Raw genomic sequence first — 27,864 nt, 5'->3', positions numbered from 1 at the left:
TGTGGGTGCACTAATAGGTTGGCCTGGCTCCCAGGCTGGTGGCTTCCAGGCCCTGCCTAGTGCAGAGACTGCTGGCCTGGTGGTTGGGAGGGCCATGTCCTAATGTGGCTGGCTGAAGGTCCCAAAGGTCCTGAGGCTAGTGCTGACCCATCACTGGGCAGAGCCAGGTCCCAGATGTCTGGGCCTTGGGGGCTGGGGTGTTCTACAGCTGATACTGGCTGCTGGTGGGCAGGGCCATTTCCTGTCATGACTGGGTGGGGTCCCTGGGGGTCCTGTGGCTGGTGGTGGCCCCCTGGTGAGTGGAGCTGGTTCCTGGGGTGGCTGTCTGTGGGGCCTGATGGTTTTGGAGCTGGTATTGGCTCACATGGGGGCAAGGCCAGACCTGGCATTCCCAGGGCAGATGTTGGCTTGCTGGTGGGAGGGGCTGGATTTTGACATTGCTGGCTGAGGCCCCAGGGGTCCCAGGGCTAGTTCTGGCCTGCTGGTGGGTGGAGCCAGGTTCTGGGGTGGAGCTGGTGTCAGACTACTGGTGGGTGGAGCCAGGGCTGGGGTCTTGGGGCTGTTGCCCACCCGCTGGTGGTTGAGTCTGGCTCTAGGGGTTAGTGCTGGCCTGCTGGTGAGTGAGTGGGGATAAATCCTTGGCCCTCTGGTGGGCAGGACCAGCATCCGGGGCAACTGGGGGGCTCCACTGGGACTATGGCTGCTGACAACCTGCTGGTGGGTGTCGCTGTTGCCCCACACAACTGGCTACTTGGTCTGGGGGGTGGGGTCCCAGGACTGGTGCCAACCAGCTGGTGGTTGGGACTGGGTCCCAGCTGCTAATAAGCTAGAGGAAGAACTCAGAAAATGGCACTCGTCAGCACCAGTGTCCTTGTGGTAGAACGAGCTCCCCAGACTGGCTGGTGCCATTGTCTGTGTCCCCAGGGTGGGTCTCTGGGAGGCTCTCCCAGATTAGCAAGTGGCTCTGACCCAGGCTCCTTTCAAGTTACTGCTTATTCCCTGTGTCTGAGGGCGTGAGGTTTTGTGTGAGCCATTTAAGTGCAGAGTCTGTTTCCTTCTGGCTCTCCCAAACACAAGCCCCACTGGCCTTCAGTGCCAGACATTCTGGGGGATCATCTTCCCAGTGCGGGGCCCCTGGACTGGGGAGCCCCATGTGGGGCTCGACCCCTCGCTTCTTGCGGAGAACCTTTGAAATTGTGATTATCCTCGAGTTTGTGGATCACCTAGCTGGGTGTGGGTCTTGACTGTACTGCGTCTCTGCCCTTCCTACCCATCTCGCTGTGGTTCCTTCTTTATATCTTTACTTGTAGAAGATCTTTTCTGCTTGTCTTCTTGTCATTCTCATTGATATTTACTCTGTAAATAGCTGTAATTTTGTGCCTGTGAGAGGTGAGCTCAGGGTCTTCCTACTCTGCCATCTTGGCCACACTCCTCTATAATTTTTTTAATACATTGTTGGATTCAATTTTCCAATATTTTTGAGGATTTTTGAATCTATGTTCATGAGGGAAATTGGTCTGTAGGCTTTTTATCCCTTACGATGTCTTTGTTTGGTTTTGGTATGAGGGTAATGCTGGCCTCAGGAAATGAGTTCGGTATTCCTTCTGCTTCTATATATATGTTTTTTTTTTTTTTTAGTATTTATTTATTTATTTATTTATTTATTTTGGCTGTGCCGGGTCTTAGTTGCAGCATGTGAACTCTTAGTTGTGGCATACATGTGGGATCTAGTTCCCCAACCAGGGGTCGAACCCAGGACCCCTGCAATGGGAGCATGGAGTCTTACCCACTGGACCACCAGGGAAGTCCCTGCTTCTGTCTTTGAAGGACATTGAGGTAACTGGTATAATTTCTTTCTTAAATGTTTAGTAAAATTTATCAGTGAACACATCTGGGCCTAGTGCTTTCTTTTTTTTTGGATGATTATTAATTATGGATTTAGTTTCTTTAATAAATATAGGCCTACTCGGATTGTATATTTCTTCTAGTGTGAGTTTTTGCAGATAGTGAGCTTCAAGGAATTGGTTCATTTCATCTAGGTTATCAAACTTATGGGCATAGAGGTGTTCATAATAATTCTTTACTATCTTTAATGTCCACTAGATCTATTGTGATGACTTATTTTCATTTCTAATATTAATAATTTGAGTCCTTTCTCTTTTTTTTCTTAGCCTGACTAGAGGCTTGTCAATGTAATTGATCTTTTCAAAGAACTAGCTTTTGGCTTTTATCAATTTTCTCTATTGATTTATTGTTTTCAGTTTCACTGGTTTCGGCTCTGACTTTTATTATTTATTTTCTTCTGCTTACTTTGGATTTAATTTGCTCTTTGTTTTCTAGTTTTCTATAATGGAGACATAGATTATTGATTTTAGATATTTCTTATATCTATTATATGGACTCAATGCTGTAAATTTCCTTCTAAGCCCTACTTTGGCTGTATCACAGAAATTTTGATGTGTGTTTTTATTTTCATTTTGTTAAAAATATTAAAAAATTTTTTCTTGAGATTTCTTCCTTGACTCGTGTTATTTAGAAGTATTTTATTCAGTCTCCAAGTATTTGGGGATTTTTTCAGCTATCTTTCTGTTACTGATTTCTTGTTTAATACCACGTGATCTGAGAGCAGACATTGTATGATTTCTATTCTTTTTAATTTTTTAAGGTGTGTTTTATTGCCCAGTTGTAGTCTATCTTGGTAAATGTTCTATGTGAGTATTGGGGTCCAGGGCAGTTCTCCCCAAAATGAACCTCAATGGCAGATTGATTATTTTGTGTTAAAGTTACTTAAGAAAGAGCTGATATAAGAGGGACACTTTGACCCTCCTCTCTGTCTCACTGAAAACAGGAAATAAATGAAAGTTACCACTCCCTGTATCTGGAGGGAGAAGAACACACATCACCAGAGATCGGGAAATCAGGGACAAGAAGCCTGTGTAAACAAATCTTGTTGCTTCCTTAAGTTATTACCCCAAACCTAAACTCTGTTTCTATTTTTCACTAATTAAGCATACATTTCCTCAAAATTTTATTGTTTCTTTGTCTAAAAATTATGAACGCTGCCTGCTTTGACTACTTCTTAGGTCTCATTTCTAGGAGACCTCAGTGCACACAAATTAGAGTTGGTTTCTTTTCCCCCTGTTTCTTTTTTGTCTTGTGTCAATTTTATGGTTAGTCCAGCCATAAGAACTCAAGAGACCTAGAGGGGTGGGATAGGGAGGGTGGGAGGGAGATGCAAGAGGGAAGAGATATGGGGATATATGTATATGTATAGCTGATTCACTTTGTTATAAAGCAGAAACTAACACACCATTGTAAAGCAATTACACTCCAATAAAGATGTTAAAAAAAAAAAAAGAGGGTTGGGGGGGAAATTTCCCCCTCCCCAACATAAGCTTTAAAAAAATGTGTATTCTGCTGTTTTCAGATGAAATATTCAATAGATGTCTGTTATATATGGTTGATTGATGATGTTTTTGAGTTCAACTATGTCCTTACAGGTTTTCTGCCTTCTGGCCCTGTCCATTTCTTGTCAGAATGTTTAAATCTCTATAATAATGGATATGTCTATTTCTCCTGGCAGTTCTATCAGTTTTTGCTTCACTTTTTGATGCTCTGTTGTTAGGTACATACACTAAGGATCGTTACGGCTTCTTGGAGAATTGAACAAGAAAAAATTCCCTTTATCATTATGTAATGTCCATCATTATCTCTGACAGCTTTCCTTGCTCTGAAGTCTGCTGAAATATATATAGCTACTCCTGCTTTCTTTTGTTTAGTGTTAGCATGGTATACCTTTCTCTATCTACTTTCTTATAAAGACGAAAAACTAGTATGTTTATTGATTATTTTTTCATTTGAGATACCTTTCCACTTATCAAGTTATTTCTGATTGAAAAACAAATTCTACCTGGCGATGGGGAGGGGATGGAGCTGGCTGATGTCCTGATGGACCACAGAGATACAGTGCATCTGGGGTTTGCGTTCATAAAAAGCTCCTGGCAGATGCTGCTGCTCTCTGGAAATTATGAATGGAAGCAACAAATCATGATAGTGTGTGTCTCACCAACAGAAATCACAGCCGTTTACAGATTACATTGCAGTCGTTGCAGACATCATGAAATACTGTTTATGTTGATCATTTCTTTGAAATTACCTCGTTTATTAGGCCTACTGCTGTATCTTGTTATTTACTGTATAGTAAGTACATATTACTATTTGGTTGAACCATGTGGAATTAGTAATGGTGGATAGACCTTTTTTTTTTTAACATCTTTATTGGCGTATAATTGCTTTATAATGGTGTGTTAGTTTCTGCTTTATAACAAAGTGAATCAGTTTTACATATACATATGTTCCCATATCTCTTCCCTCTTGTGTCTCCCTCCCTCCCATCCTCCCTATCCCACCCCTCTAGGTGGTCACAAACCACTGAGCTGATCTCCCTGTGTTATGCGGCTGCTTCCCACTAGCTATCGGTTTTACATTTGGTACCGTATATATGTCCATGCCACTCTCTCACTTTCTCCCACCTTACCCTTCCTCCTCCCCGTATCCTCAAGTCCATTCTCTAGTAGGTCTGCATCTTTATTCCTGTCTTCCCCCTAGGTTCTTCATGACAATTTTTTTATTGATTTTTAGATTCCATATATATGTGTTAGCATACGGTATTTGTTTTCCTCTTTCTGACTTACTTCACTCTGTATGACAGACTCTAGGTCCATCCACCTCACTACAAATAACTCAATTTCGTTTCTTTTTATGGCTGAGTAATATTCCACTGTATATATGTGCCACATCTTCTTTATCCATTCATCTATCAATGGACACTTAGGTTGCTTCCATGTCCTAGCTATTGTAAATAGAGCTGCAATGAACACTGTGGTACATGACTCTTTTTGAATTATGGTTTTCTCAGGGTATATGCCCAGTAGTGGGATTGCTGGGTCATATGGTAGTTCTATTTTTAGTTTTTTAAGGAACCTCCGTACTGTTCTCCATAGTGGCTGTATCAGTTTACATTCCCACCAACAGTGCAGAGGATCCCCTTTTCTCCACACCCTCTCCAGCATTTATTGTTTGTAGATTTTTTGATGATGGCCATTCTGACCAGTGTGAGATGACATCTCATTGTAGTTTTGATTTGCATTTCTCTAATGATTAATGATGTTGAGCATTCTTTCATGTGTTTGTTGGCAATCTGTATATCTTCTTTGGAGAAATGTCTGTTTAGGTCTTCTGCCCATTTTTGGATTGGGTTGTTTGTTTTTTTCATATTGAGCTGCATGAGCTGCTTGTAAATTTTGGAGATTAATTCTTTGTCAGTTGCTTCATTTGCAAATATTTTCTCCCATTCTGAGGGTTGTCTTTTTGTCTTGTTTATGGTTTCCTTTACAGTGCAAAAGCTTTTAAGTTTCATTAGGTCCCATTTGTTTATTTTTGTTTTTATTTCCATTTCTCTAGGAGGTGAGTCAAAAAGGATCTTGCTGTGATGTATGTCATAGAGTGTTCTGCCTATGTTTTCCTCTAAGAGTTTGATAGTGTCTGGCCTTACATTTAGGACTTTAATGCATTTTGAGTTTATTTTTGTGTATGGTGTGAGTGAGGGAGTATTCTAATTTCATTCTTTTACATGTAGCTGTCCAGTTTTCCCAGCACCACTTATTGAAGAGGCTGTTTTTTCTCCACTGTATATTCTTGCCTTCTTTCTCAAAGATAAGGTGACCATATGTGTGTGGGTTTATCTCTGGGCTTTCTATCCTGTTCCATTGATCTATATTTCTGTTTTTGTGCCAGTACCATAGTGTCTTGATTACTGTAGCTTTGTAGTATAGTCTGAAGTCTGGGAGCCTGATTCCTCCAGCTCCGATTTTCTTTCTCAAGTTTCCTTTGGCTATTCGGGGTCTTTTTTGTTTCCATACAAATTGTGAAATTTTTTGTTCTAGTTCTGTGAAAAATGCCATTGGTAGTTTGATAGGGATTGCATTGAATCTGTAGATTGCTTTGGGTAGTATAGTCATTTTCACAATGTTGATTCTTCCAATCCAAGAACATGGTATATCTCTCCATCTATTTGTATCATCTTTAATTTCTTTCATCAGTATCTTATAATTTTCTGCATACAGGTCTTTTGTCTCCTTATGTAAGTTTATTCCTAGATATTTTATTATTTTTGTTGCAATGGTAAATGGGAGTGTTTTCTTAATTTCACTTTCAGATTTTTCATCTTTAGTGTATAGGAATGCAAGAGATTTCTGTGCATTAATTTTGTATCCTGCAACGTTACCAAATTCATTGATTAGCTCTAGTAGTATTCTGGTAGCATCTTTAGGATTCTCTATGTATAGCATCATGTCATCTGCGAACAGTGGCAGTTTTACTTGTTCTTTTCCAATTTGGATTCCTTTTATTTCTTTTTCTTCTCTGATTGCTGTGGCTAAAACTTCCAAAACTATGTTGAATAATAGTGGTGAGAGTGGGCAACCTTGTCTTGTTCCTGATCTTAGTGGAAATGGTTTCAGTTTTTCACCATTGAGGACGATGTTGGCTGTGGGTTTGTCATATATGGCCTTTATTATGTTGAGGTAAGTTCCCTCTATGCCTACTTTCTGGAGGGTTTTTATCATAAATCAGTGTTGAATTTTGTCAAAAGCTTTCTCTGCATCTATTGAGATGATCATTTGGTTTTTCTCCTTCAATTTGGTAATATGGTGTGTCACATTGATTGATTTGTGTATATTGAAGAATCCTTGCATTCCTGGGATAAACCCCATTTGATCATGGTGTATGATCCTTTTAATGTGCTGTTGGATTCTGTTTGCTAGTATTTTGTTGAGGATTTTTGCATCTATGTTCATCAAGGATATTGGCCTGTAGTTTTCTTTCTTTGTGACATCTTTGTCTGATTTTGGTATCAGGGTGATGGTGGCCTCATAGAATGAGTTTGGGAGTGTTTCTCCCTCTTCTATATTTTGGAAGAGTTTGAGAAGGATAGGTGTTAGCTCTTCACTGAATGTTTGATAGAATTCGCCTGTGAAGCCATCTGGTCCTGGGCTTTTGTTTGTTGGAAGATTTTTAATCACAGTTTCAATTTCAGTGCTTGTGATTGGTCTGTTCATATTTTCTATTTCTTCCTGGTTCAGTCTCAGAAGGTTGTGCATTTCTAAGAATTTGTCCATTTCTTCCAGGTTGTCCATTTTATTGGCATATAGTTGCTTGTAGTTATCTCTCATGATCCTTTGTATTTCTGCAGTGTCAGTTGTTACTTGTCCTTTTTCATCTGCAATTCTGTTGATTTGAGTCTTCTCCCTTTTTTTCTTGATGAGTCTGGTTAATGGTTTATAAATTTTGTTTATCTTCTCAAGAACCAACTTTTAGTTTTATTGATCTTTGCTATTGTTTCCTTCATTTCTTTTTCATTTATTTCTGATCTGATCTTTATGATTTCTTTCTTTCTGCTAACTTTTGGGTTTTTTCTTCTTGTTTCTCTAATTGCTTTAGGTGTAAGGTTAGGTTGTTTATTTGAGATGTTTCTTGTTTCTTGAGGTAGGACTGTATTGCTATAAACTTCCCTCTTAGAAGTGCTTTTGCTGCATCCCATAGGTTTTGATCATTGTGTTTCCATTGTCATTTGTTTCTAGGTATTTTTTTGCTTTCCTCTTTGATTTCTTCAGTGATCTCTTGGTTATTTAGTATGTATTGTTTAGCCTCCATGTATTTGTATTTTTTACAGATTTTTTCCTGTAATTGATATCTAGTCTCATAGCGTTGTGGTCGGAAGAGATACTTGATACAATTTCAATTTTCTTAAATTTACCAAGGCTTGATTTGTGACCCAAGGTATGATCTATCCTGGAGAATGTTCCATGAGCTCTTGAGAAGAAAGTATATTCTGTTGTCTTTGGATGGAATGTCCTATAAATATCAGTTAAGTCCATCTTGTTTAATGTATCATTTAAAGCTTTTGTTTCCTTATTTATTTTCATTTTGGATGATCTGTCCATTGGTGAAAGTGGGGTGTTAAAGTCACCTACTGTGATTGTGTTACTGTCGATTTCCCCTTTTATGGCTGTTAGTATTTGCCTTATGTACTGAGGTGCTCCTATGTTGGGTGCATAAATATTTACAATTGTTATATCTTCTTCTTGGATTGATCTCTTGATCATTATGTAGTGTCCTTCTTTGTCTCTTGTAATAGTCTTTGTTTTAAAGTCTATTTTGTCTGATATGAGAATTTCTACTCCAGCTTTCTTTTGATTTCCATTTGCATGGAATGTCTTTTTCCATCCCCTCACTTTCAGTCTGTATGTGTCCCTAGGTCTGAAGTGGGTCTCTTGTAGGCAGCGTATATACCGGTCTTATTTTTGTATCCATTCAACCAGTCTATGTCTTTTGGTTGGAGCATTTAATCCATTTACATTTAAGGTGATTATCGACATGTATGTTTCTATTACCATTTTCTTAATTGTTGTGGGTTTGTTATTGTAGGTCTTTTCCTTCTCTTGTATTTCTTTAGAGAAGTTCCTTTAGCATTTGTTGTAAAGCTGGCTTGGTGGTGCTGAATTCTCTTAGCTTTTGCTTGTCTGTAAAGGTTTTAATTTCTCTGTCAAATCTGAATGAGATCCTTGCTGGGTAGAGTAATCTTGGTTGTAGGTTTTTCCCCTTCATCAGTTTAAATATGTCCTGCCACTCCCTTCTGGCTTGCAGAGTTTCTGCTGAAAGATCAGCTGTTAACTTTATGGGGATTCCCTTGTATGTTATTTGTTGTTTTCCCTTGCTGCTTTTAATATTTTTTCTTTGTATTTAATTTTTGGTAGTTTGATTAATATGTGTGTTAGACAATTTTTGACATAGAAAAATGGCCCATTGAAATAAAAATTTTTTAATTTTTGATAACCATGCACTTACTTTTAATATATATGTCTTTATAAAATCCTCTTGGAGTTTTAAAGTGGGTTTTTTAGGACAACATATAGTTGAGTCTTGTTTTTTGATTCACTCTGACAATCTCTTCTTTTTAATTGGTGCATTTAGATGACTGACATTGAAAGTGATTATTAATACAGTTGTATTGATATCTACCATTTGTATTATTTTTTTATATCTTGCCCTTTTTTTTATCTTTTTCTACTATTTTCTTCTTTTCCTATTTGTGGTTTTAACTGAGCATTTTACATGATCCCATTTTTGTTCTATTCTTAGCATGTCAGTTATACTTCTTTTTTTTTAGTGGTTGCCCTAAAGTTTGCAATATACATTTACAAGTAATCCAAGTCCACTTTCAAATAACTGTATACAGCTTCATGTGTAGTGAGAGTATTTTAAAACAACAAGATGATCCAAATTCCTTCCTCCTATCCCTTGTATCATTGCTATAATTTATTTCACTTACACATCACATATTTGAATACATAGTTGCTATTATTATTATGAACAAATTATCTAATAGATCAATTAAGACTATGGAAAATACAAGTTTTTATTTTACTTTCACTTATTCCTCCTTTGATTTTCTTCCTTTCTTCATGTAGAACCATGTTTCTGACCTATATTACTTTTCTTTTCTCTAAAAAGTGTCTTTTAACATTTCTTGCAAGGCAGGTTTACTGGCAACACATTCCCTCAGTTTTTGTTTGTCTGAAGAAGTTTTTATTTTTAATTCACCTTTGAAAGTTAATTTTGCATGTTACAGAAATAGGATAGTAGCTTTTTTCTTTCAACACTTTAAATATTTCACTCCACTCTCTTCTTGCTTCTGTGGTTTCTGCAAAGTCTGATGTAATTCTTATCTTTGCTCTTCTGTAGGAGGTGTTTTTTCCCCCTCTGGCTTCTTTAAGGATTTTTCTTTGTCTTTGATATTCTGCAGCTTGAATATGGTGTCTAGGTGTAGTTTTCTTCAGCATTTATCCTGCTTGGTATCTGTAATTAATTTGGAGAAATTCTCAAACATTATTGTTTCAATATTTCTTCTGTTCTTTTTCTCTCTTTACTCTCCTGATATTCTCATTACACATATGTTACAAGTTTTTTTTCTGCCTTACATTTCTTGGAGATTCTCTTCTCTTTTTTTTTTTTTTTCAGTCTTTTTTCTCCTTGCTTTTTAGTTTTGGAGTCTTCTATTGAGATATCTTCATGCACAGAGATTTTTTTTTCTCTCAGCTGTGTCCACTCTATTAATCAGCTCACTAAAGGTATTCTTCATTTCTGTTACAGTATTTTCCACCTCTAGCATTTTGTTTTGTTTTTTTCTTAGAATTTCCATCTCTCTGCTTACATTGCTCACCTGTTCTTGCATGCTGTCTACTTTGTCCATTAGAACCTTTAACATGTTTGGTTTTGTAAAATAAATTTATTCATTTATCTATATGTTTTTATTTTTGGCTGCGTTGGGTCTTTGTTGCTGTGCACGGGCTTTCTCTAGTTGCGGCGAGCGGGGGCTACTCTTCGTTGCGGTGCGCGGGCTTCTCATTGTGGTGGCTTCTTTTGTTGCGGAACATGGGCTCTAGGTGTGCAGCCTTCTGTAGTTGTGGCGCACAGGCTTAGTTGCTCCACGGCATGTGGGATCTTCCCGGATCTGTGCTCAAACCAGTGTCCCCTGTATTGGCAGGCGATTCTTTAACCACTGTGCCACCAGGGAAGTCCCTAGAGCCTTTAACATGTTAATCACAGTTGTTTTAAATTCCTGGTCTGCAAAAGACAACCCTCAGAATGGGAGAAAATATTTGCAAATGAAGCAACTGACAAAGGATTAATCTCCAAGATTTACAAGCAGCTCATGCAGCTCAATAACAAAAAAACAAACAACCCAATCCAAAAATGGGCAGAAGACCTAAATAGACATTTCTCCAAAGAAGATATACAGATTGCCAACAAACACATGAAAGAATGCTCAACATCATTAATCATTAGAGAAATGCAAATCAAAACTACAATGAGATATCATCTCACACCGGTCAGAATGGCCATCATCAAAAAATCTAGAAACGATAAATGCTGGAGAGGGTGTGGAGAAAAGGGAACCCTCTTGCACTGTTGGTGGGAATGTAAATTGATACAGCCACTATGGAGAACAGTATGGAGGTTCCTTAAAAAACTAAAAATAGAACTACCATACGACCCAGCAATCTCACTACTGGGCATATACCCTGAGAAAACCATAATTCAAAAAGAGTCATGTACCAAAATGTTCATTGCAGCTCTATTTACAATAGCCAGGACATGGAAGCAACCTAAGTGTCCATCATCGGATGAATGGATAAAGAAGGTGTGGCACATATATACAATGGAATATTACTCAGCCATAAAAAGAAATGAAATGGAGGTATTTGTAGTGAGGTGGATGGAGTTAGAGGCTGTCATACAGAGTGAAGTAAGTCAGAAAGAGAAAAACAAATACAGTATGCTAACACATATATATGGAATCTAAGGAAAAAAAAAAAAAAGGTCATGAAGAACCTAGTGGTAAGACGGGAATAAAGACACAGACCTACTATAGAATGGACTTGAGGATATGGGGAGGGGGAGGGGTAAGATGTGACAGGGTGAGAGAGTGGCATGGACATATATACACTACCAAATGTAAAATAGCTAGTGGGAAGCAGCCACATAGCACAGGGAGATCAGCTCGGTGCTTTGTGACCACCTAGAGGGGTGGGATAGGGAGGGTGGGAGGGAGGGAGATGCAAGAGGGAAGAGATATGGGAACATATGTATATGTAAAACTGATTCACTTTGTTGTAAAGCAGAAACTAACACACCATTGTAAAGCAATTATACTCCAAGAAAGATGTTAAAAAAAAAAAAAATTCCTGGTCTGATCATTCCAATATCTCTGCCCCATCAAGCATCTGCGTCTGATGCTTGCTCTGTCTATTCAAACTGTGTATTGTTTGTTTTAATATGCCTTGTGTTTTTTTCTCATTAGCTGGACATGATGTACTGAGTAAAAGGAACTGCTGTAAATAGGCCTTAAAAATGTGGTGGTGAGGTGTGGGGGGAGGGGAGACATTCTATAATCCTATGATTTTGTTCATTCTTTTAGTGAGTCTTTGCCTTTGTGCTTTGAGCTAACAAGTTCTTCTTCTCAGTTGTTTTTATTAACCCCTTTAGAGTGGGACAGGTGGCTATAGTGGGCTTTACTTGGGTATTTTCCGTTCCCTAGTCAGTTAGGGTCTGACAAATCCCCAGCATCTTAGGCTCTGGTCAGATAATTTCTCCTGTGCGCAGATCTTCTCAAAAAGAAAAGAATCCTCTGGTGTATTTCAAAATGGTACCTTTTGCCCTGCTTTTGCCAGAAGCACAGGAGAATTTTTCTCAGCTATTTACTGTGAGCACCTGGTGGAACTCCAGGATGTAAAACTCACAGAAGTGTTGGGGCCTCTACGTTGACTGGGTCACCCTGGACTTTTTATCTCTCAGAGTTGTCTACACTGAGCTTCCAGCAGTTCCACAATTTCAGTTCAGGTTGCCATGCCCTGGGACTGGTTCCCAAAGACGTTTCTGCTCCAGTACAAAATTGTGATTCTCTGTATTTGCTTTTGTGTCTCTACAACTTTGGGTGCAGTGGTTTGCTCTGTGAAGAGTTGCTGATTTTCAGTTTGTTCAGCTTTTTACTTGTTAGAACGGAGTGGTGACTTCCAAGCTTCTTACCAGACTGGAAACCGGAAGTCTATTTATTTGTTGTTGTTGTTTTACTCTATTTTGTCTCTGTTGTTCAGCTGAGTAATTTCTGTTATTCTATCTTTTAGTTCACTGATTTCTCTGTCCTCTTTATTCTGCTGTTGAGCCCATCCACTGAGCTTTTAATTTTGGTTATTACATTTTTCAACTATAAAATTCCATTTGATTCTCCCTTTTATCTTTAATTTTTTTGCTGAGATCCTCTATTTCTTTGCTGAGGCTTTCTATTTTTTTATTTGGTTCAAACGTTTGTACTTTCTTGTTGAAGCATCTTTCCATGGCTTCTTTTAAATCTTTGGCACATAATTCTAGTATTTCTCTTATCTTGGTATTGGCATATGTATTTTCTTTTTTTTTTTTTTTAAATTGACTTTTGAGAACTTTGTGGTTCTTGGTATGATAAGTAATTTTCCATTGAGACCTGGACATTTTTGTATTATGTTCTGAGAGTTTGGATCTTATTTAAGCTTCTGTTTTAGCTGGTTTTTCCTGACACCACTCTGGCAAAGGAAAGCATCCCTACCCTGTTACTGCCTGATGTAGGTAGACTTGACCTCCTTGACACCTGATGGGCAGGGCTCCTTGTTACTCGTGGGTCCAGATGGGAGTTCTGCTTTCCATGCAGTCTCCTCTGGTCCTTAATACACACACTTAAAAAATTACTTTTCATATGTTGCACTGTTATGGCCTTCTTCTCAATACAGGGAAAGACTGGAGTTGCTGCCCAAAGAATTGGACGTCATTTAGTTCTAACTGCTATTTTATTTCTACTGAACAAAATATTTGGGATGAGAGTGAGAAGAGATGCTCAAGAATGGAAGCTCACCTGCTGGTGATCAACACCAAGGATGAGCAGGTACTTTCTAATTGATAATGGAGTCAGGAGTGTTGCCTGGCTTTTTAACATCTTTCTTGGCTAAGAAGGAGATTTTTATTGTCTTGGGATATTGGTGCTGTGGCAGAAGGCTTAAGAAAATAGTTAGAAGAGGCTACCTAAGGTTTTACATTCCACGCCTTCTTCCTGCTTCTACAAAACTAACCTCCCCCCAAATAAATTGGGGCATTGAAAATATAATAAGTAGGGGTTGAGTGGAAGGCTGAAAATATTTCAGCCTGAAATATCAGTTTATTATTTCAACACGAAAATGTTTTATAAATTATTAACTAACAGAGAAGGGGTATCAAGTCCAATTGGGAAATGAAGTTCCATCATGAAGAGTCACAATCACCAATCAGAAATGATTGTTAACAATCTGAAGTTGTTAAAAGGAAAATTATTTAATCTGCAAAATATTTCTCATCTACGACTTTGAAGAACACCCTCTCTTAGGGAAGAAGTGAAGGGAAGAGAGTCTGAGATGAGAATTCGTTATGATCATGAATAGAATTTGCCTCCATATGTATCAAACATTGGTATGTTCTGAACATTTGTGTCCTGCCACCCCAATTCATATGTTGAAATCCTAACCTCCAAAGATGATAGTATTAGGAAGTGGGGCTTTTGGGAGCTGCATAGGCCATGAGGATGAAGCCTTCATTGATGGGATTAATGTTTTTAAAAAAGAGATTCTACAGAGCAACGTCGCCCCTTCTACCACGTGAGCACACAGTGAGAAAGCACTGGTTAGGAACCAGGAGGAAGGCCCTCATCCTACCATGCTGGTTCCCTGACCTGGGATTTCTAGCCTCCAGAACTGTGAGAAACAAATTTCTGTTATTTATAAGCAACTCAGTCTGTGGTATTTTGTTACAGCAGCCTGAACAGACTAAGACCAACATCATGCTCACAAGTGATATCTTTGATCCTGCTCTGCTTAGCCAGAAAAAACCTAGGCTCCTCTGCAGGGCCCCCATGTGGCTCTTCCTGGATCCTCTCCTTTTCTTCTCTTCTCCCTAAAGCCAGGAACTCAGTTCAACCTGACTGTTCTAAAGGCTATACCTCCTTCCTTTTCTTCCCTTAGGATATCATCACCCGGAAACTGAAACTAACTTCTGTTTATTATGTGGGGCTGTCAGACCCAGAGGGGAAAAGACATTGGCAATGGGTCGATCAGACACCATACAATGAAAGTGCCACGTGAGTATAGAATTAGATAAAGGAACCCTGGGTCCTGCAGCATACAGGGGTTTTAGGGTGTTCCAATGATCAGTTATTAAAATAAAATAGCTCATGCTGTATACCTGAAACTAACACAACATTGTAAATCAACTATACTTCAATAAAAGAAAAAAGCTCACTCTTCTTTTAACTCTTGGGCACTAGGTTAAATAATTTTCCTTATTATCTCACTCAATCATCATAATAACTCTATGAGGCACACATTATTATTTTTCTACTATAGAGATGAAGAAACTGAGTTTAAAGAGTTTCGATAACTCAGTGGTTATCCAGCAGTGGTAACAGTGGTCCTCAAACCCAGGTCTGTTTGATATCAAAGTTGGGGCTTTCAACCACTACACTATCTCTCTAAATGTAACAAAAATTTATGTCAATTAAGATCATAACCAATTATTGAGATTTAATATCTCTCATACAGCAAATAAGTTAAATTCTGATAGTCTTATGATATCTCATATTTATGAAGTTATTTTAAAACTCTTAAGTACTTTAGTACATTATAGTACATTACCACCTTTGATCCTAATATCACTGTGTGAAATATATAGGGATATTAATCTAGTCTCTGCGAATCTGTGAAATTAAATTACTTGTCCAAGGTAACAGGCATAGTAGCAGATTCGGAGATTTTAACTAGTTCTTCAGACTCCAAAAGCAGTGCATAATAAAAGAAACAAACTATATTGATACTTGAGACCAGTGTGAAGTCTTTTACATCATTTAAGGGAGACTGTGGACTGACAGTTTCCTGGGAACAGGATATAAAATGGACAAACAGAAGGGAGACTGGAACATCTGCTGGGAGAATGTTTAATGCAATAAGATGACACAGTACTGGGTGATGTAAGGACAATTTTCAAGGGAAATACCAGAGACACAGATGGAGGGAAAACTCCATGAGAAGTGGGAAGGAATGATTTGGGCATATCTGACTTTGACTTCCACACAGTTCAATCCCAGCCCCCTCTCTTACTGTCTGTTTTCAAAGCACTGTTTAAAGAAACATTCTCATTCTTTTTTTCCCTTTCTGGCACTCAGATTCTGGCACAGGGGTGAACCCAATAATCCTTATGAGCGTTGCGTTGTGCTAAATGCTCGTTCAGGAGAATGGGGCTGGAATGATGTTCCTTGTAATGACCATCACAAGTCTATTTGCAAGATGATGAAGATCTACTTATGAATGGAACATTCTCCATGACCGTGAGGTTGAATTGGTATCCACCATCACAGAGATAGCTAATATGTTCTTTTTTTAAAAAATTTAATTTTATTTACTTTTTATACAGCAGGTTCTTATTAGTTATCTATTTTATACATATTAGTGTATATATGTCAATCCCAATCTCCCAGTTCATCCCACCCCCCCCCCCAGCACTTCCCCCCTTGGTGTCCATACGTTTGTTCTCTACATCTGTGTCTCTATTTCTGCCCAGCAAACCGGTTCATCAGTACCATTTTTCTAGGTTTCACATATATGTGTTAATATACGATATTTGTTTTTCTCTTAGAGATAGCTAATATGTTCTTGTTATTCATGTGTAAGTCTTTTATAAGGGATCTTCATAGAATTTTTCAGTAGGCTGTCACCTATTCCATTTACGATAGAGCCAGCGCACACATTCATTCATTTGTTCATTCATGAAATTTTAGGGGAGCAAAAGTTGCCACCCCAAAATGTCTTTTTGGGAAGTGCATAGTTTGAAGCTGAAAACAATCAAGGCCCAAAAGACTAAAGAAAAAACTTTCACCTTCCCCCTAGCTGCCTAAAGAATGGAGATATAGGATCAGTTCTAGGAAGTGATCACCATAGATCACTATAGTAGGAACTAGGTATATAGACAGGGAGGAGCCTGGCAAAGTCTGTTTGTTAAAATTCCTCTCTGTGTCCCATTGTCTCTGCAGGGTCCAGCAAACATTTGTTTATCAAGCTTTTGCTTTTCCATCTCCATGTCAGTTGCCTTCTTCTCCTTTGAGGTCCTAAACCACTACTTCCAACATTCTCTTTTGTCTTTAGCTGCATAAGGTATTTAAGGTGAGGACTTTGGCCATTTGGGTGAGTTACTCAGTTTTCCTGGGTCTCTCCCATGTATACATGTTATTAAACTTTGTTTGATTTTCTTCCTGTTAGTCTGGCTCATGTCAATTTTACTTCTTAGGCCAGCCAGAAGAACCTAGAAAGGGTAGAGGAGAATTTCTTTCTACCAGACAAAATGAACATATATTGACCATTTTCCATGTGCAGAGACTATATTGGACAGCCCCTTTGCAGACAAATGGAGGGGGCATGAGCCTCATCTCCTAATTTTTGTCTGATTGCTAAGGGGTTAGATACGGATATAGTTATATGTTGTGGTTCCTCCATCTGTCTGGATTTTTCTCTGTATGGGTTGGTCAACAGCAAAATAATCCCAACCATTACTTTTTATTTCTCTCAGACAGATTTATTACCTTTAACTAAAAGCATATTTTGTAAAGGTGGAATGTAATACACGTCAGTGAACGATAAATTCCAGCTTTGGTCCAGTAGATGCTTTGGGCTTCTTAACATTCTCTGTTTAGTCTTGGGCTGTCATTTAACACCAGGGTACAAGCAAAGGGAAATCAGAGGTTGAGCGCTGGAGGTTTAGAATTAGAGAATCAGAACTGGAAGTTGTTACTGGTGAGTTGACATAGACATATTCATCAGGTATTTTGATAATTTTTTCCTTTGGTTAAATTTTACAGTTTCTAGGTATGTATTTCCACTCAAAATGACCCCTGATATATTTATATTCCTCTCTTTACTATAGTTATGATAGATCATTTTTTTCTACTACAATATATCATATTTACACTAAAGTCTGTTATTCATTGCATTAGTATGGTAATTATAATCGATCATGATAAAGCCGACTCTAGCCATGGCTACCCCAGTGTGACCTCCTGAGATGATGCCTTGATTATCTTGATGCAAATGAGTAATTATATTTGCCACTTATTTCCTGATTATATCTACAGATGAGTTATTTTTATACAGGTCTGATCTTATCCATTGTATGTAGAATATACCAGTTTACCTCCCAATTAATAATGCCCATATCCATTCCAAGTATCAGCTTTATTACCGGTCAACTTGGCTCTCAGAACATGGCTCAGGATGATGTTACCATGCCTTTTCCAGATTCCTGGGCAGCAATACCATAGAAATGAATGTCGCTTCCACAAGACTCTTAGGCAAGCAAAGCTTTTTATTAAAAGAGAGAGCTTGTGCACAAGGGAGAAGATGGAAAAAAAAAAAAAAGTGCCAGCTCCCCGAGTAGTAGCGGGTGAGTTGCTTTCATAACAAAAGGGAGGGTTTGTCCCATGATCACTGATAATTTACAGAAATTGTCAAACTTCTTTAATCAGCAGCAGGTGGCTCCATGGTGGCTGTCAGGCATAGGGAGAGCTTCTGGAGGGGAAAGGAATGCATGAGAATTTTCTGCAAGAAGGCACAGGTACAGATAAGGTTAAAATTTATAGTTGAAATTCTTGTCTTGTGGCAACTAGGTATACTTGTTAGTGTAACAGAGGTGAAGTCAATCTTTTATTCGTGCAAGCCTGTTTTTGTTTTGTTTTGTTTTGTTTTTTTCTCTGGGACTCAGGCCCTCAGGGCTTTTGTTCTTTAGCTTCCAAGGACTGTTTTGCCCAAGGCTGTTACCCGGTCCTTTTCCAAAATGTCTGTACTGTTGTCTTCCTGTCTCAAGGAGACTGCCCCTACTCTAAAGTATAGTCCTGGTAACTTAGTATGTGGAAAGTTGGGTGAGTTGAATTCAGAATCATGGTCTGACTCACACTATGTCTTGTCAAAAAGGCCCAAGGAAGGCAAAGTGCATGTTTGTAGTGGTCTTTATGGCTTTACTCCTTCCAAGTAAAGAAATCCAAATAGATGTCAGACTCTTGCTATTTCAAGAACTAAATATTTCCTCCTCTGCTTTTATGAAGAAACTTATGAGAGGTAAAAAGAGAGCAGAAGTTTCTTTGTATTTCTATGAGATGTTGGAATTTTCCCTTTTTTGGTATTTGGCAGGAATATGGTGCATGGGGGGTGGTGAGGAATAATTTACTCTCCCTGACCTATGGTTTTCTTGTCACACTGGGGGTTTTTTTTTTTGTCAAACAGCTGTGGAGCTGGCCCTTCTGGGAGGAAAACATAATTCTATCAGGATTGTCTTCCTCCTGACTTGGAGGCATTCCAACAGCAACTACTGGAGTTTTAAAGGATACCTTCCTGGAAGCCTTTGCCTTCAGAATGCTCTGAAATGAACAAAACAGATGGATGTTAATTAAATTAACTCCACATCCATCTGGCATAAGAGACTGCAAATTTACTCCCTAAATATATCCAACTTAATATTATGGTACTTGGGCTGTTCAATACAACTAATTTAAATTACAGATAAGCTTACAGGATAAAATTATGTTGTATAATACCATGTCAGCAAATAAAAATGCTCAATTTTTATTTTTTAAATCTTATTTTTATTTAAAAATTTTTTTATGGGATAGAGTTGTTTTACAACATTGTGTTAGTTTCTACTGTACAGCGAGGTGGAGTTCCCTGTGCTATACAGCAGGTTCTCATTAGTTATCTATTTTATACATATATATATATATATATATATATACACAAAAATGCTCAATTTTTAAACGATAGCCTTTCAAACTATTATGACAATGAAAATGAAAAATAAAAGTTCAAACACAAAATTCCCATTTTGATTGAAGTTAAAAAATAACTGTATCTTCTCCATTTTTTCCCCACCCAGTCCCAGTGTTGAGCTATTCAGATGCAGGGGTGAAGTCAGAGTTTCTTCAGTACGCTTGTGCTCTGCCTAGACCTGTTGTCTTCAAACTGTTTTGTTTGCCAAGCCCCTGAAAGGATTTTGAAATGAGGTTATTACATCTAGAGGGGTAGAAAGGGGTTTGTGATTAAGATGAGGCACATATAAGGCACCTGGGGTAGCTGGCAAAATTCTATATCTTGACCTAAGTGGGAGTTACAAGGATGTTCAACTTTCAATAATTCGTTAATGTATACATGGTTTTTATACAGTTTTCTGTCTGTAATATGTTGGGCATAAAAAGATTTAAAATAAAAAATAAATTTGTAAATGCAAAAAAAAGTTATGTACCCCCTTATACAATTTAATTGGATGTCTATATTTTTGCATCATGTTATAGAAGCAAAGGCTTTAATTTCTGGAACATTGTTAATATTAACATTAAAAAAACCTACTACCTCTTTAAAAAATATATATCTACTAGTGTCTAAATGGCATTACACAGTGTTACCCCCACTCCCATCATGCATTAAAAAAAAGAGTAACATATATTATTTAAGTCAGATGTTTTACATCATTCTTTTTCCCCCTTGAACAAATAGTTAATCACACTTCCCCCATCTGCCAAAATATGTAGATAAGTATACATTAATATTTTTATTTTTTACTTTGTTCAGAAGTCTATTCAAAATTATTAATTATTTAGAAAATCACATCACCAATGACAATTGTAGTATGTGGTATCAGTCTGTATTTATAGTTGTCATATTCATGGTGATCCACGTATAGGTCCAAACATTTTGACTGCTTCAAGTAGTCATGCCCCAGTTACATTAATATTTTTATATCCTGTGGAACACTAGGCTTTAAGTGTTATGAATTTCTTCTGTTCAAAAACATCACAAATGTACTATAAATCTTGATAAATTACTACTAATAAAGTAAAATCCCATTGGAAGCCCATCTCTTAGATGAATGGGACTTAAATGTGCAATCAGATGTATCTACTATTGATAACATCATTACTAGAATGAGATGGAATTCAACATCAATTGTATTCCCATTTTTCACTTTAACGACACAGACTGATAAGTCTTACTAATCTAGATAAGTATATAGGCATAGAATGTGCTTTGTTAGAATCTCAATTTTTTGAAAATTTTCAGTTATTTGCCAAAAATCCTACCGTGTTCTAGTATCAAAAAATTATTTGTAATGGTCTGCTAACTGACCATTTGATTAGGTTATTTTTCAATGTTGTTGGATGTAAAGAATAATAAATGGAATAATTTGCAAAGCCTTGCTATTTCTCAGTCAGTAGTCATTTGCTTTCTCAGTTTCTGGGTAGTACACCAAAAAGGCTTTAAGAAGTCTTATCAAATGACTATTAATTACACCTGTTTTTCAATACTTACAAAGCATTTTAATCAGCCCATTATTCTCAGAACAATTGGGAAAATAAAATATTATTAAAATCAATATACCTTTTTGACAGTTCTTCCACTCATCACAGCTTTCAATATTTTTGTCAATCTTGGAGCTGGAGATTTAGCATATTCAACATATGAAAAATGTTTGCTGTGTGTAACTTAATTGGCAAAGCCAATCCCTACCATCAAAACAGTCAGTCAAATTAGACTTTTTAAATTAAAAGAATATGTTGGGCTTCCCTGGTGGCGCAGTGGTTGAGAATCTGCCTGTCAATGCAGGGGACACGGGTTCGAGCCCTGGTCTGGGAAGATCCCACATGCCGCGGAGCAGCTGGGCCCGTGAGCCACAACTACTGAGCCTGCGCGTCTGGAGCCTGTGCTCCACAACGGGAGAGGCCATGACAGTGAGAGGCCCGCGCACCGCGATGAAGAGTGGCCCCCGCTTGCCACAACTAGAGAAAGCCCTCGCACAGAAACGAAGACCCAACACAGCCATAAATAAATAAAATAAATAATAAAAAAAAAATGAAGAATTTCTTAAAAAAAAAAAAGAATATGTTAATACACACTGTGAGAAGTATTATGAAAAGCAATTTTTAATAGTGAACAGAATGTATAATTGAGATAGATTTCTAAAAGTAGCCAATATTAAAATGACATAGATATGGTTTATCTTATTCATTTTATAATATTATAAAATGAAGAATAAGTCTGTAAATGTTTTCTCATTACTTAATATGTAATAATCTGACCACACTAAAAAAAAAAAAAAAAAACGAATAAAATAGAGCTACATATAACAACAGGGATGAATCGTAGCATTATGGAATGAAAAATTAAGCCCAATAAGACCACATATAATACCTTTAAGAAAATTCAGAACCCAACAAAGTTATATTATTTAGGTATACATATATATGTGCTAAAATTTTATATGTAATCAAAACATGTCAGTGGATTTGTATACAGTTAGCTGCAGAATTTTTTAATCCTAGGAGAGTGGCAAACTGGTGCTTCTAAGGGGAAAGGAGAGAGAACTATTTGTTTATACTCAAGTGCTCGATATTGTGTAAAAATTAGTAGTAGGTAACATTTATGAGCAATTATTCCACGTTAAGCATCCTTTACAGTGCTTTGTACGTATTATGAGATTGTCTCACTTTGAGTTTGATATTGTTATTTCCATTTTAAAGATTAAATAATGAATTGCAAGGAGGTTATGTAATTTTTCCAAGGACATGTGTAATAAACGACAGAGCCAGAATTCTAATGAGGCATGATTCTAATTCCCACAACCGCCCTGAGAATAATTATCATTGTTAAACATGTTAAAAATTTGAGGCTCTGTGTCATGCCCAAGATTATTAAGCAGAACTGGCATTCCAGATTCACTTAGGTTAATCATTTGAAACTCTGAAAGAATTTGGTGCTTCTAATATATAAAGGGTATGAAGAACAGGAAAAAAAATATTGAGAGTGACTTTTTTTCGAAAAAAAAATCCAGAAAAATTCTGCAGGCAAGCCTCAGTAAATATTGAGGACTTAATGTTAAAGAATGTTTATTTAAAAGCAATCTATGGCCCCAAATTGTATAACTAAGGGAATAGAAAATACAGGAATTAAGAAACCCATGTTTATAAAACAACTGCAGATCCTCAGAATTTTATGTGTATAGAACATACGTCTTTAATCTTATCTGTCTCATCTTGGACTCACCCTTTCCTTTCATGCAACACAGAAAAAGTCTGGAGACGTTGCCCAAGTACTTGGAAGTCATTTGGTTCTAGCTGCTACCTCATTTCTACTGAAGAGAATTTTTGGGCTAAGAATGAGCAGAACTGTGTTTTTTTTGTTGTTGTTGTTGTGGACCAATATACTTTATGGACACCTTACCAAAGAAAATAGACACTTTGCATATAAGTATACAGAAGACTAATCCAGATTACATGTTGCCATGAAAAAGCAAATTAAAAATACAATTACATACCACTATATAACACTTAGAATGGCTAAAATGTGAACAACGACAAGAACAAATTCTGTAGGGGATGTGGAACAATAGGAAACCTCATTTGTTATTGGTGGAAATGAAAAATAATACAGCTACTTTGGTAGTCTGATTGACACTTGCTATAATATTGAACATTCCCTTACTGTACAATCCAGCAAGTGTGCAGAACTGTGTTTTGATGGGAGCTCATTTGGTGGTGATCAACACAGAAACAGAGCAGGTACTTTTGTTTTCTTTATTTTTCATTAAATTAAAAAATTGTAGAAGCAAAATAAAATTTACCACCTTAACTCTTTCTAAGTGTACAGTTCAGTAGTGTTAACTATATTCACATTATTGTAAAAAGATCTCTATAACTTTTTTCATCTTGCCAAACTGGAACTCTATACCCATTGGACAATGACAACCCATTTTGCCCTCCCTCCAGCCCCTGGAAACCACCCTTCTACTTTCTGTTTCTATGAGTTTGACTACTTTAGGTACCTCATATAAGTGGAATAATACAGTATTTGTATTTTTATGACTGCCTTATTTCACTTAGTATAATGTCCTCAAAGTTCATCCATTTTGTAACATGTGACAGGATTTTCCTCCTTTTTAAGTCTGAATAATATTCCACTCTATGTATATACCATGTATTATTTATTCATTCATGTGTTTATGGACATCTGTGATGCTTTCACTGCTTGGCTATCGTGAACAATGCTGCAATGAACACAGGTGATCTTTGAGATTTTGCTTTCAATTATTTTACATATATACTCAGAAGTGGGATTGCTGGATCATATAGTAATTCCAATTTTAATTTTTTGAGGAACTGCCATAATGTTTTACACAGTGGCTGTACTATTTTACAGTTCCACAAAGAGTGCACGAGTGTTCCCATTTCTCCACATTTTTGACAACACTTGTTATCTTCTTTGTCTTTATTCTGACAGTGGCCATCCTAATGGGTGTGAAATTAAATTTTATTGTGGTTTGATTTCCTTTTTTTTAATGATTAGCAATATCAAGCATCTTTTCATATATTTGTTGATCACTTGCATGTCTTCTATGGAGAAATGTCTATTCAAATTCTTTCCCTATTCTAAAAATTGGGATATTTGGGGTGTTTTTTGTTGTTGTTGTTATTGAGTTATAGGAGTTTTTATATAATCTAGATTTCAATCCCTTATCAGATATATGATTTGCAAACATTTTCTCCCATTCCACAGGTTACCTTTTCACTCTGTTGATTATTTCCTTTGATGCACAGAAGTTTTAAAGATTGATGTACTTAAGTTAGTCTATTTTTTCTTTGCTGCCTATGGTTTTGGTGTCATATCCAAAAAATTATTGCTTAATCCAATGACATAGAACATTTCCCTTGTGTTTTTTTCCACAGTTTTTATAGTTACAGGTCTTACATTTAGTTTTTTCTTCCATTTTGAGGGTTAAAAATTTTTTTGTGTGTGTATGGTGTAAGGTAAGTGTGTCCAAATTCATTTTTCGCATATGCAGTGTTCCCAGCACCATTTGTTGAAGAGATTATCCTCTTACCATTGAGTAGTTTTGGAATCTTCTTGGAGATCATTTGATCATATATATGTGAGATATATAAGGGCTTATTTCTGGACTCTCTATTCTGTTCCATTGGTGGATATGTTTGTTGTTATGCCAGTACCATACTGCTTGGAGAGCTATAGTTTTGCAATATGTTTTGAAATCAGGATGTGTGAAGCCTCCAGATTTGTTCTTTTTTTTTTTTTTTTCAGAATTGCTTTGGCTATTCTGAGTCCCTTGAGATTACATATGGATTTTAGGATTTTTTTCTATTTTATTTTTATTTTATTTCTGCAAAAAAAATTGGGATTCTGACAGAGAAGGCGTTGAAACTGTAGGTTGCTTCAGGTAGTATGGACCATTTAACAATATTAAGTTTTCCCATCCATGAACATGGGATGTCTTTCCATTTATTTGTGTTTTCTTTGGTTCTTTCAAAAATTTGTAGTTTTCAGATCACGAGTTTTTTGTTTCCTTGGTTAAGTTTATTACTACGTGTTTTATTCTTCTGATGGTATTATAAATGGGGGTGATTTCTTAATTTCCTTTTTAGATCATTTATTGTTAGTGTATAGAAGTGCAACTAATTTTTGTATGTTGATTTTGTACCCTACAACTTTGCTGAATATGTTTATTAGTTCTAACAGTTTTTCCTGCTTTAAAGAGATATAATTGACATATAATATTGTATAAATTTAAGGTGCACAATGTAAATTTATTCCTAAGTATTTTATTGTTAGTATTATTTATAGTATTTTTATTTATTATGCTATTGTAAAGAGATTGTTTTGTCATTTCTTTTTCAGATAGTTTGCTGTTAGAAACACAACTGATATATAGAAACAATAGGTTTTTGTATGTTGATTTTGTATCCTGTAACTTTACTGAATTCATTTATTAGTTATAACAGTGTTTTGGTGGAACCTTTAGAAATTTCTATGTGTAAGATTATGATACCTGCAAACAGAGACCATTTTACTTCTTCCTTTCCAGTTGGATGCTTTTTCTTTTTCTTTTTTCTTTCCTTTTTGCCTAATTGCTCTGGCTAGGTCATCCAGTACTGTGTTGAATACAAGTGGTGAGAGTGGGCATCCTGTCCTGTTCCTGATCTTAGAGGAAAAGCTTCAACTTTTCACTGTTGAGTATGATGCTAGATGTGGGCTTGTCATACATGACCTTTATTATGTTGAGGTATGTTTCTTATATACTCAGTTTATTGAGAGGTTTTATCATGACAGGATGTTGAAATTTGTCAGATGATTTTTGACCTCTATTGAGATGATCATGATTTTCATCTTTCATTCTATTAATGTGGTATATCACATTTATTGATTTGCATGGGTTAAATCATCCCTGCATTCCAGGGATAAACCCCACTCAGTCATGGTGTATGATTCTTTTAATGTGCTGTTGTATTTGCTTTGCTAGTATTTTGTAGAGAATTTATATTGGTCTGTAATGTTCTTTTCTTGTAGTGTATTTTTCTGGCCTCATAAAATAAGTTTGGGAGTGTTCCCTCCTCTTGTATTTTTTGGAAGAGTTTGAGAAGGATTGGTATTAGTTCTTTCAAGGTTTGTAAAAATTCACCAGTAAAACCATCTGGTCCTGGGCTTTTCTACATTGGAATTTTTTGATTACTGATTCAATTTCCTTACTCCCTTTTGGCATGCCCTGAATTTCTGTTTCTTCATGATTCAGTCTTGGTAGGTTATGTGTTTCCAAAAATTTATCCATTTTTTTCTATGTAATCTAATTTTTTGGCATTTTTTTCCTATGTAATCATATTTTTTGGCTGCATCCTTGAAATGGTTCCAGTGCAGGAACGGTGGGCAGAACTTACATTCCAAGGACAGGGAAGGGGGTGAGGAGCCTCCAATTGCCCAGGTCTAGTTGGTGGATCACCTGACAGTCACATCCTCTCAATGACCTCCTTCGATGCTGCTCCCTACTCCTAAAGTTTCCTTTGTTTTAGAGATCTCTAGTTGACTTAGATAACTGACCATTTGGACACTTGTTTTCCCTTTCCTGTGCTTCAATTCCCACTCTTATGTTTATATTCACCAATAACCCTAGGCCCCAACCCTTAACCCAATAAAAGCAGAACCCAGGGCTTGCCCTCTCTCTCTTTTGCTACCTGTGATCTAGCTGTGTGGCCACAGGCATGCCATGTACCCTCCAGTAGTTATGAGTAATAAACGTTGATTGCCATTTTTGTTTTCAAGTTTTTTTGATGGTTATTGCTGAGGGTGTCTTACAATTATAAGGATCCCAAGGGCCAGTCCAGCCACAACATTGGTTCTGAAAGGGGAGAAGTGTGTAGGGGCTTTCCATGGGCCCAGGTGAATGCCTCCAGGCATTTCTAACCAATAACATTACTATCAATTGGCAGAGACCAGCAAAAAACAGTAAATAAAGTGAGGAAAGTTGTTGAGAATGATTCTTTGATTTATAATTTGAGCACCTGTTTATATGTTGAAGCCATTTACTGAAAAGGGGACACTAGAAAACGCAATTTTTTAGTAAAATCTAGGGTATTCAACATAAGTTTCAAATGCTTATTTAAGATCTCCAAGTGAGGGAACTTTACCCAATATTCTGTAATAACCTAAATATATGGGAAAAGAATCTAAAAAAGAGTGGATATACGTATATGTATAAATGAATCACATTGCTGTACACCTGAAACTAACACAGCATTGTAAATCAACTATACTCCAATATACTGAAAAAATAAAAATTAAATTTAAAATAAATTAGGGACTTCCCTGGTGGTCCAGTGGCTAAAGCTCCATGCTCCCAATGCCAGGGGCCCGGGTTCGATCCCTGGTCAGGGAACTAGATCACAGATGCTGTAACTAAGAGTTCGCATGCCACAACTAAGACCTGGTGCAGCCAAATAAATAAATAAATATTTTAAAGAAACAAGTTGTTCAAATTATAATATGAAAAATAAACAATTGATTTTAAAAAATAAAATAAATTAAAAAAAAAAGATCTCCAAGTGAAACAGCAGGATCTACTCATTTGGAACCCAGAATGGAGATTAAATTGAATAGAAATTTGAACATTAGAACAGGTAGTTTGATTATTCATGGCAAAGTGATATATTTCAGTAGGATTGCATTTCACAAGCAAGTCATATAAAAATTTTCCATTATGTAGAGTTTTGATGAGTCACTGGGAAAGAGGAAGGGGAGTCGTTCTTTTACAGTACATTATGTCTTTGTCTGGCTAGAGAGCTTCATGTTCTTACAAACTACCAGAACACAACAACTCCCTCAA

General features: G+C 36.9%; 1 protein-coding gene across 5 annotated transcripts in view; it reads left to right on the top strand.

Annotated features, from left to right (window-relative positions):
• Window positions 1–20,815, top strand: part of LOC309608779 (C-type lectin domain family 4 member A-like) — a 55,199-nt gene extending 34,384 nt beyond the window's left edge. For 3 of the 5 annotated variants that reach the window (XM_082349271.1, XM_082349272.1, XM_082349270.1), the window contains 3 exons: window positions 13,383–13,534; window positions 14,640–14,755; window positions 15,836–20,815. In XM_082349271.1, coding sequence (XP_082205397.1) covers window positions 13,383–13,534; window positions 14,640–14,755; window positions 15,836–15,977 — 410 coding nt within the window. In that variant the 3' untranslated portion in view covers window positions 15,978–20,815. The remainder of the gene's footprint in view (window positions 1–13,382; window positions 13,535–14,639; window positions 14,756–15,835) is intronic. The other 2 variants (XR_014233089.1, XR_014233090.1) reach the window with 2 other exon arrangements.
• The last annotated feature ends 7,049 nt before the right edge of the window (window positions 20,816–27,864 follow it).

Source organism: Balaenoptera borealis (genome assembly GCF_965194805.1).
Source record: "Balaenoptera borealis genome assembly, chromosome: 13".
In the NCBI taxonomy this organism is placed as follows: domain Eukaryota; kingdom Metazoa; phylum Chordata; class Mammalia; order Artiodactyla; family Balaenopteridae; genus Balaenoptera; species Balaenoptera borealis.
The sequence above is the reverse complement of the archived record's forward strand: the minus strand, read 5'-3'. Positions and strand labels throughout refer to the sequence as shown.